At 35.0% G+C, this 17,577-nt stretch overlaps 1 protein-coding gene across 1 annotated transcript in view; it reads left to right on the top strand.

The window, feature by feature from the left end:
- Positions 1–17,577, top strand: part of SNAPC3 (small nuclear RNA activating complex polypeptide 3) — a 42,222-nt gene that overhangs the window by 13,500 nt on the left and 11,145 nt on the right. Inside the window, exons 6-10 of the mRNA XM_044685390.1 lie at positions 7,645–7,727; positions 9,120–9,284; positions 12,972–13,079; positions 16,185–16,726; positions 17,404–17,476. Coding sequence (XP_044541325.1) covers positions 7,645–7,727; positions 9,120–9,284; positions 12,972–13,079; positions 16,185–16,332 — 504 coding nt within the window. The 3' untranslated portion in view covers positions 16,333–16,726; positions 17,404–17,476. The remainder of the gene's footprint in view (positions 1–7,644; positions 7,728–9,119; positions 9,285–12,971; positions 13,080–16,184; positions 16,727–17,403; positions 17,477–17,577) is intronic.

The raw sequence follows: 17,577 nt of genomic DNA, 5'->3' as shown, positions 1-17,577 counted from the left end.
TATTCAAATAGTACCATACTAATCAAACTACCAAAGAATTCTTTTATAGAGCTAGAAAAAATTATAACAAAATTCATTTGGAAGAACAAAAGTCAAGAATATCAAAGGAATACTGGATAGCAGTATCAGAATTTCAAACTGTTTACACAGCGATAATTATCAAAACAATCTGGTACTGACTAAAAAGCAGAGTTTTATATCAGTGGATTAGATTAGGTATACACAATAGTAAGTGACCGTGCCAATCTAGTGTTTGATAAACCTCCAACTCCGATCTTTTAGGATAAGAACTCACTATTTGACAAAAATTGCTGGAAAAACTGGAAAGCAGTTTGGCAGAAACTATGTATAAGACCAACATCTTACATTAAGTACTGCAAAATAAGGCCAAAGTGAATAAAAGATTTAGACATAATGGGTGATAGCATAAGCAGATTAGGAGAGCAAATTTTACCTGTCAGATCTCTGGATAAGGGAAAAATTCATGACTAAATAAGAGCTAGGATCACAGAAAATAAAATGGATGATTTTGATTATGTTAAATTTAAAAGTTTTACACAAACAAAAACACCACCAAGATTGGAAGGAAAACAGGAAACTTGAGGGGAAATATTACAGCAAATTTCTCTGGTAAAGACAATATTTCTCAAATATTAGAGAACTAAGTCAAATTTATAAGAGAATGAGTCATTCCTCAATTGATAAATGATGAAAGGATATGAACAGTTGGTTTTGAGAAGAGAATGTCAAAGCTATCTATAGTTATATGAAGATATGCTCTAAATCACTGTAGATTAGAGAAATGCAAATTAAAACAACTCTAAGGTAATACTTTGTACCTATCATATTGGCTAATATGACAAAAGAAAAATGACAAATGTTGGAGGAGATGTGGAAACATTGGGACACTAATGCCCTGATGGAGTTGTGAACTGATTCATCCATTTTAGAAAGCAATTTGGAAACTATGCCCAAAGAGCTATAAAATTCTGCATACCCTTTGACTCAATAATACCATTACTGTGTCTTGTCCCAAAGATAAAAGAAAAAAGGAAAAGGACCTATATTTAAAAAATATTTTTGGCAGCTCTCTATGGTGGCAAGGAACTGGAAACTGAGAGGATTCCCATCAGTTGGGGCATGGCTGAACAAGTTGTGGCATATAATTGTGATAAAATATTATTGCACTATGAGAACTGGGATGTTTTTGGAAAATCCTGGAAAGACTTAAATGAATTGATGGAAAGTTAAGTGAACAAAACCAAGAGAACATTTTTAATGTCAATATTGTGATATGATCAACTATGAATGCCTTAGCTATTCTAATTAATACAGTGTTCCAAGATAATTCTGAAGGATTTATGATGAAAAATGCTATCCACCTCCAGAGAGGGAACAGATGGAATTTAAGTACAGATTGAAGCATAATTTTTAAAATTTCATTTTTCCTTGCCTTTTTTATTGCAACATGCCTGTTATGGAAATGTGTTTTTTGTGATTTTGCAATTATAATTTATATCACATTTCTTGCCTGCTCAGTGAATTGAGAGAAAGAATTTGGAACTCAAAAAAAATTTTTAGTCCAATAATTCCTAGATTATCTCTCCTGGTTTTATTTTCTAGGTCAATTGTTTTTCCAGTGAGGTATTTTCACATTTTCTTCATTTTTTCATTCTTTTGACTTTCTGTGATTGTTTCTTGATGTCTCCTGTAGTCATTAGCTTCAACTTGCCAATTTTAATTAAGACATGATTTTCTTTCTTTTTAAAAATGTTTATTTATTTATTTAGAGTGTTTTTCCGTGGTTACATGATTCATGATCTTTCCCACTCCTCTTCCTTCCCCCCTCCCAGAGCTGACAAGCAATTCCACTGGGTTATACATGTATCATTGTTCAAAACCTATTTCCTTTTGCAAAAGAGTGGTCTTTCAAAGCGAAAACCCCAATCATATCCCCATTGCACCACGTGATCAATCATATGTTTTTCTTCTGCATCAAAAACAATTTTTAATGAATATTTTAAAATAAATAATGGGGGGCAGGAGAAATAATGAAAGGAATGAATGTTTTCAGAGAAACCTGGCAAGACATGTATGAACTGATGCAGAGTTAAATGAGCAGAACCAGGAGAACAAATTACACACTAAAAATAGCATTGTAGGGGGCAGCTGGGTAGCTCAGTGGATTGAGAGCCAGGTCTAGAGACGGGAGATCATTAGTTCAAATCTGGCCTCAGACACTTTCCAGCTGTGTGACCCTGGGCAAGTCACTTAATCCCCATTGCCTAGCCCTTACCGCTCTTCTGCCTTGGAACCAATATACAGTATTGATTCTTAGACAGAAGGTAAAGGTTTTTTTAAAACTTTAGGACAACTTTAAAGGACTTAATAAATCTGGTCTGCACAGTGATCAACCATAAGTCCAATGTCTGATAAAGCACGACAGAGGTAATAGCTCAAGATGCTGAATGAGACATATTTATTTGATTATACATATTTGTTATAAGGGTTTTTCTTTCTGTTGGAGAGGAGAGTTGGGAGTAAGAGGTAGGCTAGGGAAAGAGTTGCCAAAAAGAAAAAAGGAAGATAATTAAAGTATTATCTTAAGATGCATAGATGAAAACAAGAGAGGCTAGAAGAAATCACAGTCAAGTTGGGTAGCTTTAAAAATTACATGTATGTGCTGACTGTTACATACCTAAGAAGAAAAGCAAGTTGTTTATAAAAGAGATTCTCAGTTTTATATACAATCCCTTTTCTGTTTTACTATGTATGTAGAAATGATCTTTTTACTTGGGGGACAAAATTCAGAGTAAAATAAAAATACTCCTAGGTGGAAGAGTGGTAAGGGTGGGCAATGGGGGTCAAGTGACTTGCCCAGAGTCACACAACTGGGAAGTGTCTGAGCCCTGATTTGAACTCTCAATCCACTGAGCTACCCAGCTGCCCCTTCCGATATTTTTTTGACTGAAGCTGTGTTGTCTGATGAAATCTCTTCTGCTGCTTTTGTTCCTATTTTTAAGGTTAAATGGGGTTCTGTGCTATTTTCTGGAGAATGGACAGGCATTACAGGAGCTAACACACTAGGATCAGGAAAATGCAACATTTGTTCCCATTCCTCATTCTCTAATTCTTCATTGATTTCTCCTGTACTGATTGCCCATGTTTTAAAAATATCTTTGTCATTTTCATTACTTATTTCATTGCTCATAGTTCATAGTCCATTTTTTCCATATACTATATCTTTAACTACACAGGCCTTGGCACACTTTCATAATGAAGTTGCACCTTTTTGCATATTGTGTTTTTGGGGATTAGCACAGCTACTTGGGAATATTTTGGATGAACACCTGTTTTGATATATTCTTGCATGGTATTCAGGTCTGGGGCTTGTGAATTATGGTAGCATCCAGTATCAAAATAATTTGAGTAGTTTGGTCTCCCATACTGGAATGCATTGTTAAATCCATTATTAAATCTGTTGTTATACCCACAATTTCTATATCCATTTTGCCTGAATCCATTAAAGTGATTAAATATATTGCCTCGGTTTCCCCTGAAATTTTGTCCGAAGAATTGTCCCCTATATCTGCAATCTTTCATGAAATGACCAGGTCTGTCACAAAGAAAACATCTTGGGGTTTGTCTGTATTGTCTAGGGTTGTAGTTATTTCTGGTTGTCTGTATGTTCTTATTGCAGCTACTGTTTTTTCCTGCACTCCAGTGGATCCTAGTTTTTGTTTAAGCTCTCTGATTTCTTTGATTAAGTTATCAATTATATCATTTTTCTCTTCTGATTGCCTGTCTTTTTCATCTTGAAAACATAGTTAGCAATTCTCTGAATTTCATCAAGACCCATATTAAATCAATTTGGACAGTTATTCCGAAAATAGTTTCAGATCACAGGGCATGCATTTTTCACAAACTGCCTGCAAATGTGATTTACATTTTCATCTGTTAAAATATCCAACTAAATCCATTTTTCTGCATAGTCAATAATTCTATCGAGGAAAGTGGAAGGAGTCTCTCCCACTTCCTGCTTTAGGCACTCAAATTTAGACCAGGTTCCTGGACATGTAGAATTTTGTCTCATAGTTTCAATTATTGCCTCCCTGGCTAGTTAAATTTCTGTGAGTTAACTTCCCAACTAGGGTCCTCAGTTGGCCAATCAGCAATTAGAGGGTTATTATTAGTGTCATCTATAATCTGCTGTTTTTCTCTTTTTGTCAATAATTCATCCATAAGAATGTTAAAGTCTAAATAAGAAGTGTTGTAAAGCTTAATTAAGCGCTTGAACTGCCTTACAACTCCCATTGGATCTTCTTCCTATGTTGGAGTATTTTTCTTAAAACTATCAATATCAGCTTGTATAAACCTTTTGTGGCATATGAGATTCTATATACCATGCTCTGGGTTCACTATGGGTACCTCTCTTAGAGGGAACATATGAGTTGGTTTGCTTTTTAATGCTTGTTTCCATTTCTAATTTTGTTGGTTTATATGATTTAGTTGAACCCTCTAATTTAGTTGCTTCATATTCTTTAGTTTCTGCGATTGTCCCTTTAGCCTTGAGTAATTCCTCATATTGAGTTTGCATTCTCTCTAGTTTAGTCTTTAGATAGTTCACTTTTAACATTAGATCATTCTTTGCAGTATCTTGTTTGATGCTTGCTTTTAAATGTTTAAACACAACTGCCAACGATTTGATCATCATGTAAAAGCATATGAAAAAGAGTAGTAGCACAGGAACATAAGAGATTAGTTGTAACAGTGTCAATAAGAGTAGTGGCATTAGGAAGTCATAGGCCAGTAAATTTTGTATATGTTCTGGTATAATTGTAAAAATGAGAGAAGTCATTGGTAACAGAAAAAATTCCATGGTGATTTTATGTAGCTAATTCGCCAGGTTTTCTGAGACTGCAGTCTTTGTATCAAGTTGACTGGGAGATGAGTTTTTAGTAACCTAGAGTTCAGCTCACTGTTACTATAATTCACAGTGAAACAGTCAGCTCTAGTTGCTTCAACGGGCCCTCCTGCTGAGATAACAGTTCCAACTGCCCAAGTTGACAGTTGGACCCTTAAAATCAGAACTTTTTAGGTTCCTCATCCTTTGTGGCTCGCCAAACTATAAAAATAAAATTATTTTAATTTTACATTGTCCTGGTCTAGATATTTTTCCCTGCTTTGTGTCCTTAAAGTGCTTACTTCTATTCCTTGTGAGCACATCAGGTACTGAAGTATTAGATTTCTAATTGTTGTAGCCCCACTGTTAGTGATAACTACAGTAGATTTAGAAATTGATGATCTGATGAATTCACACATTTTGTTGTCTCTCCAGTTTCATCTCTAAATACCCTTTGGATACTATGGCTAAGCTATATCTCATGTCAAACTTTATCAAAAATTGTTATCCTCTCTATTTTTTTCACAATTTTGTGAGAGTAATGTTCATAATCGGCCATCCTCCTCCTCCTCCCTTCAGTATTTTGAAAATGAAGTTTTTTTTTAACCTGGCCTTGACTACTAGTTCACTTCAATCTCTCAGTTTTAGTGACTACAGTTTATATAGACTAAAATTCTTAGTAAAGAAATAGTGATAATCAGAATTGTCTTCTTTTTTTTTTTTTAGCCTTACTTTCTGTCTTAAAATCAATACTATGTATTGGTTCGAAGGCAGAAGAGCAGTAAGGACTAGACAATGGAGGTTACATGATTTGCCCAAGGTCACATAGCTAGGAAGTATCTAAGACCATATTTGAACCCAGGACTTCTTGTCTCTGCACCTGGCTCTTAATCCACTGAGCCACCCAGCTGTACCCTTGTTGTCTTTTTTAACCTTTACATATTTCCTGGGTTGAGTTGTCAATTTTCATACTTCTTTGGGGATAGATGGGGAATATTACTTGCTTCCTGACAGAAAGTTGATGGACTAATGTGCAGAATTAAACACACATTTTGGATATGACCAATATAAGATTTTGTTTTTTGTTTGACAATGCTTATAGATAGTCAAGGATTTTATTTTTTCCTGGGGGAGGGAAGTGGAGAAAGGAAGTAAGAAAGAGGAAAATTAACAATTGATAACTAAAAATTTTTTTTCTTTTACTGTTTCATTTTTTTGGTTAAGTTTGGTACTTCAGCATCTTGGGACTCTTTATTTAGAGGATTTTATTAATTTATTTGCTGGCTACATTAAAATTCTCTCATTCTCCCTTTCCTGCCCTAAAGAAGGTATCATTTGACCCCCAAAAAATACGTATATATAAATTATGTCTTCCGTGCTTCTGTTTATGAGTTCTTTCTCTGGAGGTGGACACTCACAAGTTATTCTTCAAACATTAATTCTGTTGCTATATATAATGTTCTCTTGTTTCTACTTATTTTAGTTCTTTCCATTTTTTTTTTTAAATTAACCTGCTCATTATTTCTTAGGGCACAGTAGTATTCCATCACAATCACATGCCACAACATCTTCAGCAATTCCCCCATTGTTGGGCAATGGATTCTTTTTAAAGAAAGTATTCATGATAAATAGGTGTGAAGTTTCCAAATAATCTACAAAGCTCCATTTCTTAATACTAAACTATATTCCAACCTTTGTTTCACTTTTTTTTTCTTTCCTATGACCATCTTAGCACTGAAATCACCAAGTATGTACCAAGTTGGAGGATCTTGCCAAGTTCTTTGTAAAATGTTTACACTTTATTCTCTGTAATATTGTGATTGGTGCATAAATTACAGTTATGCTTTTATGAGGGGACTTACTCAGACGAACTCCTCGGATTAATTGTAGATACTAGCTAGAATTTAATTCTAATTACCATTGTCTAGTAAAAAGCATATGAACTCTTCAGAGTCAAGAGACCTTGGTGTTGATATTAGCCGTATCACTAAGATAAATAGACCAAATCATTTGACCAGCCCTAGATCTCATTGCTAAAATACAGTTGGAGTTAAATCACATCTAAGAAAGCACCTTGAAAATATGTTTTTTTAAATTATACAAATACAGCAGAATATTACCCTTAAAAATATGTTAAAGAAGCAGTTGGAAATAAAAGACATTTGAAACTTCATGAAGATTGTCATAAAGAAAAAGGTCATTAGCATTAAAAGGTTTCGTTTTCCATCAAAGTGTCTTACTGAATAAATTAAATGGCAATATGTTTTACATGATAATACATGTATAACCCAAACTGAATTGCTTATCAGCTCCAAGAGCAGGGAAGGAAGAAAGAAGGGAGACAATATGGATCACATAACTTTGGAAAACTTATGTGGAAATTTGTTATTAAAATAAACACATCATTTAAAAGATATCTTGCTATTGAATCATGTGCATACAATATAAAAATTAAGAGATTTAGTATGGTGGTTTGAAAGGAATCCCTTTTATGAAACTGCTTCAGATACAACTATAAGCAAATTTAAATATAACAACTAAAATAACAGCATAACAAACTGAAAATGGTAGAACCTAACATATATACTGTTAACATAAAATTAAGTTTCATATAATTTAAAAACCATAGTGATGACTAACACTATGGTAAGTTTTTATAATGTAAACAGTACTTTGTACTTTTTTGTGTAATTATTAACTGTACATTTTTCCCCTCAATTGCCTTATGTCCTTTCTTATAGGATCTTTACAAGTCAGCTTTCTTTTATTTTGAAGGAACATTTTACAATGACAAAAGATACCCTGAATGCAGAGATTTGAGCAGGTAATTATTGTTCAAAAAATCTTTTTCCAATTCTAAAAATGAAAGCAATATGAATAGCCTTGAAACGGAAGCTTTTGCTTGTGAATTATTGAATGAACATTCAGAACAAAAATTTCAGCTACTTAACTTTCGAATTCTGTTAATCTAACTAACAATGAGTTAGTCATAAGTGTTTATCAAACCAAAATAAGATTTCCCTACCTGAAGGTATAAAAATATTTATTTTGAGACTTTCTAACTTTTACATAGTCTTTTATATTATAGATTTGCACACAAATCTGAAAATTTTACTTTGCCACTAAAAGATATCACATAGGGGGCAGCTGGGTAGCTCAGTGGATTGAGAGCCAGGCCTAGAGACGGGAGGTCCTAGGTTCAAATCTGGCCTCAGACACTTCCCAGCTGTGTGACCCTGGGCAAGTTACTTGACCCCCATTGCCTACCCTTACCACTCTTCCACCTATAAGTCAATACACAGAAGTTAAGGGTTTAAAAAAAAAAATTAAAAAAAAAAGATATCACATAGGTATTCTTCATCATGAGATAGTAAAATGAATTTACTTTGATTCTTTTGCATTTGCTCTAGGCAAGAAATCATGTAATTAAATTCCATTTTTTTTCCCTCCAAATTTTACAAACATACTAAAAGCCTGTTGTATGCAGGATATTGTCCTAGGTATTTGGGAAAAAGAAGTTAAGATTCATTCTCTGCCTAAATTTAAGAAAGTTCTAATACATAGGCATAAAGTATCAGTGAGCAGAGGAAGGCCACTAATAACTGGGAAGGAATCAGAGATTTCTTAAAGCATGATGTAAGATTAATTGTAGCTTAAAGAGATGGCTAGAACACTGGACCTGCAATCAGGAAAATCTCATTTCACATCTAACTTCAAATACTAGCTGAGCAAGTCACTTAACTTCTCTCTTCTTAAGGTGCCTCATATGTAAAATAGGCATGATGATAGCATTTATATTCTAGTATTGTGATGATAAAATGAGATTTTTGCAAAACAAAAAAAAAAGTACCTTTAAGTACTATATAAATGCAGCTATTATTGTTATTGCTTTGGCTATTGTTACCAAAGAAATTTATATAAATAATGGGCTGGTGTTCTTTTAACTAATTTAGACAGTTATATATTCTTATAAGTTCTTCAAAATTTTCCTTTCTTTTCATCCCTATGAAGGATCTTCAGAAAGCCATACTGGTTAAAAGGAGTTCAAGAAAGATAGGGATATCGACATCTCAACAAATTTTAGCTACAATGACTTCCATCTGGAATTGACATTTCTTCAGTTAACTAGGTGGTGTAGGTTGTAGTGTAACATGACACTGCTGTCCAATGGTTTCTGCCCTTTCAGGTGATCACATATACTCATGCTTGTTTTCAGAACAGTTATTGAATGGTCAGAGTCCCATGATCGAGGATATGGGAAGTTCCAGGCTGCTAAAATGGAAGATTTCACCTTCAATGACCTGTACATTAAATTAGGTTTTCCTTACTTGTATTGTCACCAGGGAGACTGTGAGCATGTTGTCATCATCACAGATATAAGGTATGTGGAAGTATTTAGCTTATCTTCTTTGTTTCATTTACTTTCTCTTTTTGAACATATATACATCAGAATGGGGGGGGGACACTTTTAAGATAATTATAGGCTATTTAGTGCAAAAAACTCCATTTTATTTTAATTCAGTGGACAATTTTTCATAACCACTTAGAATTTCCTCCCTTTCTGTCTTATTTCCTCCCCTTCTGTCTTATTCCATTTAATGTAAGTACCTGTGTTTAGGATTGGTTGTGCATTTAATGGGTCACCCAGGTACCTCCTTATTTTACCTGTTTTTTTCTTTCTTATTTAGGTTATTGGTTAATCCTTTACCAAATGGCACAAGTAGAACCCCACAATTACAAAACAATGTGTACATACACAAGACCCTAGCTACCTACCTCCACTACTCCTGCCTCTTTCCATTTTGGCCCTGACCGAGGTTGCTGTGAAAGCTACACAGTTTTTTGCCCTCAAAGCCCTTAAACTCCAAGAAACTGGAGACTGATCTTATCAGAATGAATGGGAACAATTTAAATGTCCTAACTTTTAAGACTGCCATATCTTCATACCTCCTCTACCAGCTTTTACTCCAGTTTGCCCTTGATTCTTTTTACTTTAGCAGCAATTATGTAAAGGGAGGAAGTCATCACCATAGTTGTCAGGCATAATAGTTGTCAGGCATGGCTGTGTCACTATGGCTATGAGTAGAGGAGATATATTCTTGGCATCCACATTTAAAACTTCGTATTCATTTTTCAGTGAAAACAGATTTAGAAATGGTTAGAATGCCTGTGGTTTTGCAGTTTCACTTTATCATGAGTGAAATGGGCTATTGTTGGTTGGCCTGGGAATTTGGTTATAACCAGCACACTATGTAAATGCTTCTATGGAAAATCTGAGTTACAGGGAACCAAGTTAGAGTTGACTCTTCAAACTCAGTCTCTTTAGGAGTTGTGTGCTACTTTTTTTTTTTTAACCCTTGTACTTTGGTGTATTGTCTCATAGGTAGAAGAGTGATAAGGGTGGGCAATGGGGGTCAAGTGACTTGCCCAGGGTCACACAGCTGGGAAGTGGCTGAGGCCGGGTTTGAACCTAGGACCTCCTGTCTCTAGGCCTGACTCTCACTCCACTGAGCTACCCAGCTGCCCCAGTTGTGTGCTACTTTTAATTGAAAAATATTATCATCCCAATTAATTAAACACTCAGGTACTATCTGATTTTGGTTTATTCTTGGTGTTTCAATTAGTATTGTAAATCTTCCTAAATCATTTCACTTTTCTGCATTTATAAGTAATATATGCTGAATTTAATTGTATCTTGCATATGGAAAGGGGATTGGAGACATAATTACAGTCCCAGATGTCAGAAATGGAACCAGTGGGTAAAAATTTGACAGAAACAGATATTGGCTTAATGTAATGAAGATGTTGTTAACAGATCTGATATGTTGACCTCTTTTTTAATTAAACGACATACCTCACTAAAATAATGAGACTCTTTCATTAGAAATAGTCAAGCAGAAACTGGATGATATGTCAGGGATATTAGAGATGTAGGAGTTTGGATGAGATTTAGGTCAAGAATTCAGCAAACTTATTAAGATCCTGCTAAATGCAGAGCCTGTGATAAGCATTAGATATAAGGATACAACAAAGATAGAAATATAGTAATTCTTTCAGGAAGCTTATATTTATTAGTGGGTACAAGTACACAAGACAGTTTGAAGAAAATTATTTGGAAGTCATTCATATAAATAAAATAAAATAAATGAACTCGTGGTTGGTGATCTTGCCAAAATATATAGAGAAAAGTACAAAGCCTTTGGGAGACAACCATGCTGAAGATGTTGCTGAAGATGTGAAAGATGGGCAATGATTCAGTAAAGGAGACAAATAGGAGAAACAAGGAAAGGCAGTATCAGAAACCAAGAGAGAAAGGGAGTAAGCCAGCATATGCCATTTGTCAACCATGTCAAAAGTTTAAGGTGTCTGATCCCTTTGAAACTTTGAAGCTTAGTGTATCACATTGACAACAGTTTCCTTGTGGTAAAGGGCCTCTACTTATAGTTATGAAACCCCATTAATGGCAGGCAAAACTATGGTGCCAAGGTTCCTGTGCATGGGGCTAAACTAACAATTGGGATCTCAGGAAAGGTTTGACTTATGAAGTAGCAGCTGAACTGATTCTTGCATTAAGCTAGGGATTCTAAACATGAAAGTGGAGTAGGGAAGAAAGTTCAAGGTATAAGAGGATAGCCTGTGCAAGAGGAATGGATATAGTCACTGGGAAATAGGTTAGAACATAGAGCATATAGGGTAGTAAAATGAAATAAAGCTAGAGAGGATTGTTTTGAGTCAGATTATTGAAAGTCTTAAGGGATGGAATAAATTTGAATTTGATCCTATTAGCAATAGGGAGCTGCTAAAGATTCTTGAGTAGAGGAGTGACTTGGGCAAAATTTTGCCTTATTTTACATAGATGATACATTAGAGACATGAACAACTAGAAGCAAGGAGACTAGTTAGCACCAGCCAGTGCTAGAATGGAGACCATCTATCAGACTGTTGCAGTAGTACAGATGAGAGATAATGAAGACCTAAACTAGATGCAGAAGAGGTATTCTGTCAGTAGAACCAATAAAAATTGGAGTAATAATGCCATTGTTGTGAGTGTAGATAGTTGGGAAGATGGCAACTGCATTTAGTTGAAATATGGAAGTTTGAAGGAAGGTACAAGGATAGTTGAGTTCTTTTGGGAACATGCTGAATTTGAGATCTTTTTATCTCTCTGGACATAAAGGCAAGGTTGACAGGCAATCAGGAGATTCTGGAGAAAAAGTACTCTATGCATGAAAGCAGGAATGGTAAATGAAATGTATGTGGACAGACAGCAAGAAGTCAAATTTGGGTAGACTACAGAGTCTATTAAGAAGGCGAATGTCTAAGGAGCCTGAACAGTTGCTAAGAGCCAGGTAATGAAGAAGTTTGCATTTTCAAGGAGCTTTTATTTGATTCAAGAGCCATTGGAGTTTCTTAGGAAAGGGGAGTCATACAGGCATATTTGTATTTTAAGAACACTTTGGCAGCTATGTGGAGATGGATGGAAATAGGAGGCTTAAGGCAGAGAGAATCGGTTAGGAGGTAATAGCAAGAGTGCAGGAAAGAGATTATTAGGGTCTAAACTAGGCTAGTAGCAGTAGCAGTAGTGGAAGATGTATTTAGGAGATATTGTAAAGGTAGAAACATCATCTGGCGACTTGAATGTATGTATGGGAAGAAAGAGTAATGGATAGGTTTCCAAAGCTTCAAACTTGGATGATATGATTGTATATGTAAATAGTAACCCAAAAATCACAACAAAATTATTATATATTTGCTTTGAAAATTGTTTATATACTGCCAAGACTTTTCCCTCCCATTTTTACCATTGCCGTATTTTTGCCCACATGAGTTTTGCATTTATTTCATTTTTTCACTCACCAGTTTCCTAAAAACTAGATTTCAGGAAACATTGAGAATTTCACCTACCATCGTAACATTTGTATTCTTAACATTTTATACATAAAGGGAAGCTCTGGTGCCAAATAATGTAGGAGTTATGTGAATAGTAATAGATGAGAATATGAATGCTGGTTATAGAACACTTTTGTGTCCTAGTAATGCCCTAATGTATTCTTCCTTATGTCATAAGACTCGTACATCATGATGACTGCTTGGATAGGACACTTTATCCCCTGCTTACCAAGAAGCACTGGTTATGGACCAGGAAATGTTTTGTTTGTAAAATGTACACAGCCAGGTAAGTGATCCTCCTGTTTCATTAATCTTTGTCAAATCGTAAGATGGTGGTTTTATTAGGAACATCTTTTTTGATTAATAGCATAGCACAGAATAAATTTAAATAATAGTATCATGTGAATGCTTTTCTGAGTAGTCAACCATCAGTGGGTAAACTTTCAGAAATAGAATAAATGAGATTGTATAAAAATTGAAAGATTGAAAATTAGGAACAGGATTTTCATTTTAATCTTAGGAAAAGAACATTGCATAATGACACCTTATAATTGTAGAGATAGAAGAAACTTTAGATTGTTTAAGAGAGTCCCAGAATTTTTAAGATAATGGAGTTGAGGTCCAGATTTTGAGAATTTCACATGTTATTACATCAAGTTACTGATATATTTGGCACTAGAAATCAGGTTCTCTGGATCTCGGTGAAGTACTTCTGGAGTTTGAGAATTTTGATGGTTTTTGTTTAAATATGGATGTTTGTATTTTCTTTTTGAAAAATTATTCAAATTTAACATTTTCTTATTTTTAAATTTTGAGTTCCAAATTCTCTCCTTGCCTCCCATTCCCTCCCCCCACCCACTCAGAAGGCAAGTATTTTATCAATTATACATGTGAAATCATGCAAAACATTTTCTTAGTCATATTAAAAAAAAAGGCAAGAAAAAGGAAGTGAGGAAATTATTCTTCAATTTGCTCTGATAATTCATCATTTCTCTCTCTCTGGACATGGATAGCATTTTTTCATCATGAATCCTTTGGAATTGTCATGGATCATTGCATTGATCAGAGTAGCCAAGTCTTTCCCAAGTGATCATCATTACAGCATTGCTATTACCATGCACAGTGATCACCCAGTTCTTATCACTTCATTTTACATCAGTCCATGTTTTTCTGAAACAATCTTCCTCATCCACAATTGCACAATCATGTGACACAACTTGTTGAGCTGTTCCTCAGTTGATGAGCATCCTCAATTTCCAGTTTCTTTGCCACCATAAAAATCTGCTATAAATATTTTTGCACCTATAAATCCTGCTCCCTGCTTTTTTTCTCTCTAGGATACAGACCAAGTAGTGATATAGAATGTTTGGACCAGTTCAATATTCTACAAATCTCCTCTCTAGCATTTTTTTTTAAACCCTTACCTTCTGTCTTGGAATCAATACTGTTTATTGGTTCCAAGACAGAAGAGTGGTAAGGGTAGGCAATGGGGGTCAACCTCAGACACTTCCCAGCTGTGTGACCCTGGGCAAGTCACTTGACCCCCATTGCCCACCCTTACCACTCTTCCACCTAGGAGCCAATACACAGAAGTTAAGCTGGGAAGTGTCTGAGGCCAGATTTGAACCTAGGACCTCACCTCTTCTAGACCTTGCTCTCAATCCACCTCAGTTGTTTTAATTTGCCTTCCTCTGATCAGTAGTGATTTAAAACATTTTTTCATATGAATATAGCTTTTATTTCTTCTGAAAACTGCCTGGCCATTTATCAGTAGGGTAACGACTTTCATTTTTATAAATTTAACTTAGTTCTTTACACAATACATATTTGAGAAATGGGGTCTTTATTAGGGAAACTTTCATTAACTGTAGTACCCTTTAACAAAACGTTTCCCCGATTATTCCTTTTAATTAGACCTATTTTTACTTTTGCTTGGCCTGAGATCCTGATTGTTGCTCCTGTTTAGTTCAGCTGAAAGATTCTGCTCCAGCCCTTTTAACTCCATGGGTGTCTATTTGAAGTGTCTCATTAGCAAAATATTGTTGGATTCTGGTTTCTAATACATTCTATCTTCTTTGTTTTGTGGGAGTCCATCCCATTCACTTTGTTTTGATTACTGTGAATTTCCCTATTTAATTTTCTTCTGTTTCTTTTTATCCTGCCCTTCCTCAAGTACTTCGTTTCTAACCACTGTATCTCTTACGGCTGTCCTCCCTTTAATCATTTTCCCCTAATCATCTCCCTCTCCTTACTTTGCTATTGGGGAAATTACTTTCCTATACACAACTGACTTCATATATTCTTCTCTCTTTCAATCAATTCATTTGAGTTTGAGGATCAAGAATTGTTTGTTCTCCCTGCATCTGTTACTGTGTTGGTCTTCCCTGCCAGGTTAGTAGCTTTATGGGCTCAGATTCTTTGTTCATTTTTCTACCCTTCTCTTGATTTTGAACTTTATGCTGTTTTCAGAGCTAGTTCTGAGGGTCTGCAAGTTTTTGATGTTTCCAACGTGTCATCTTGAGAAGTATGGTTATTGTTGTCCTAGTCTGCACTCTGGACTTTTACCTAGGAAAGGTGGTCCCCTGCCTCCATAGCCAAAAGTGCTAGTACTCTTTGCCTTGGAACTGCTCCCTTGTAACCAATTCCAAATGCTCCTGTCCACCCTGGAACTAGGAACCAGAACACCTCTGGACTAAACTCTGAAAGCTGCTATTGCTGTAGACAGGCTTCCTTCCAGTCTGGTAAAAAAAAAACTCGAGAAAAATGTTTCACCATGACCTTTTTCACTGTTGAGTGCCATTGCTGTTACAAATTTTGTGTAAGATTTTTATAGTTTATTGCTATTTTTCATATGCTTCACTAGGACATTGTTATTTGAATCCCTTATCAGTTGATGGCTTCTACATAATATTTAATGTTTCAGTATATGTTGGGCAATTTTTCTGCCTTTCAAAATTTGTTGGTAATAAACTTTGCATATGATCTCAATTTTTAACTGATGGTTTTGACAATTCTGCAAGAGCATCATGAATTGAGATAATTAAATTTAAAAACGTAAAAACTTTTTACTACTAAACTGTCGTATTTCTTTGTCACTAAACATTCATAGTGATTCACATGGTTCAGATAGCATCCCTCCCAACAGCTCTTGAGGTAGATATGTTTTTATCATCCCCATTTTACTTATAGATAAGGAAGTGACTTATTAAATGTTTTGAGGCAGGATTTGAACTTTTCTCAACCCCCAAGTTCAGTGCTCTATGTCCAGCCTAAGGGCCAACTAGCTGCCTCAACAGAGTGGTTGATAAATCATTTTGCTATTAAGAGGATATACTGGCATTATCTTAGTTTTGTATGAAACGGCATTAACAGATTTTTCTTTACACTACAGATGGGTAACCAATAACGACTGCTTTGCACCAGAGGATCCCTGTTTCTTCTGTGACGTTTGTTTCCGAATGCTCCATTATGATTCTGAGGGCAACAAACTGGGGGAGTTCCTTGCTTATCCTTATGTTGACCCTGGAACTTTTAACTGAAGACACGACAGGGACACTGAAAACTGGCATTGTTTGGAATGATTGCAATACTTTTTGGAAATGTAACAGCTTCAGGATGCCAGCAGCTTCTTAGGCAAAATTACAACTGAAAAGCAACCTATTTGCTTTTGCGATAACCCATTAATTTTTTAAATTCTCTTTTTGATTGTTTTAAGCTTAAAAATGTTTGGGCACATGATATATTAAATTCTTATTGCTCTGGTTATATTTATTTTCTTTCTTTGAGCTAACCACATAGCAATCTTCAGTGGTCCCAAATCAGCCTGTATTTTCTGGCTTAGTCATTCTTTTCAAGTTGCAAGTGATAAAATTAGACCCACTATGACTAATGTGATCCAAGGAATGGGGACCTCTAGACAGTAATCATGTAATGGTAAGTATGTTTTAGTTTTAAGTATTAGGAATAGAGGATAGGATGGAAAGAACACCAATTATCTAAAACAAAAACTAGAAATATTTGGAAAGCCAAGTTCAGCTAGGTGTTAAGGTTTTGACATGATGATTTAAAAAAAAGATCTCTAGTGGAATACTAGATACTGCTCTTGCATACATGTTCAACACTTGTATTAATGACTCAGAACTTCTTTGAAGTGATGGTTTACTGGTGGTTGTCAAAGCACAACTTCATTTGACTTTCTCAAAGATTTAAAAAGAAAAATATATGGTAATGTTAGCAAGACTAGAGTCTCATGTAATAAGTTCAATTACGTGTAGCTGAAATAGAAAAGCAAATGGTAATTCTGGGTTTGTCAGTGTTTTAGATATGGGTATTTGACTAACTCTACCTTAGGTCCTTATTACAAACTTATAGGCCCACCAGGGTTGCTAAAAAGGCTCATGAGGCAAAAAAGGATAAATATCCTTTTTATTAAATCATACCGAGTTGGTTAAACTTCTAAGAAGTTCAGAAGGACAGCTGAAGGCAGTATGTTAAACTTTATATTTACACATAAATTCCTCTTTATTAAAATGTCCAAGATAAAATGTTTTAATTTTTTTTAATCTAATGAGATCTTAAATTTTGAAAGTTTTCATTTTTTCCTTTTCTAGGAAAGTTTTACATCTCTATGGATATTTTAAAGAGCAACTATACTCATCAGAAGTCATCATACATGTATAAAAGGTTGGTGATAGTATGAGGTAGAATCTAACATCTGCCCTCATTCCATTACATTATCAAGCTTAGATTACTGAATTTATTCACCTCCCACCTTAACAATACTT

This window comes from Gracilinanus agilis, chromosome 1 (assembly GCF_016433145.1).
Source record: "Gracilinanus agilis isolate LMUSP501 chromosome 1, AgileGrace, whole genome shotgun sequence".
NCBI lineage: Eukaryota > Metazoa > Chordata > Mammalia > Didelphimorphia > Didelphidae > Gracilinanus > Gracilinanus agilis.
Note: the sequence above shows the minus strand (reverse complement) of the source record. Positions and strands in the feature narration are given on the sequence as shown.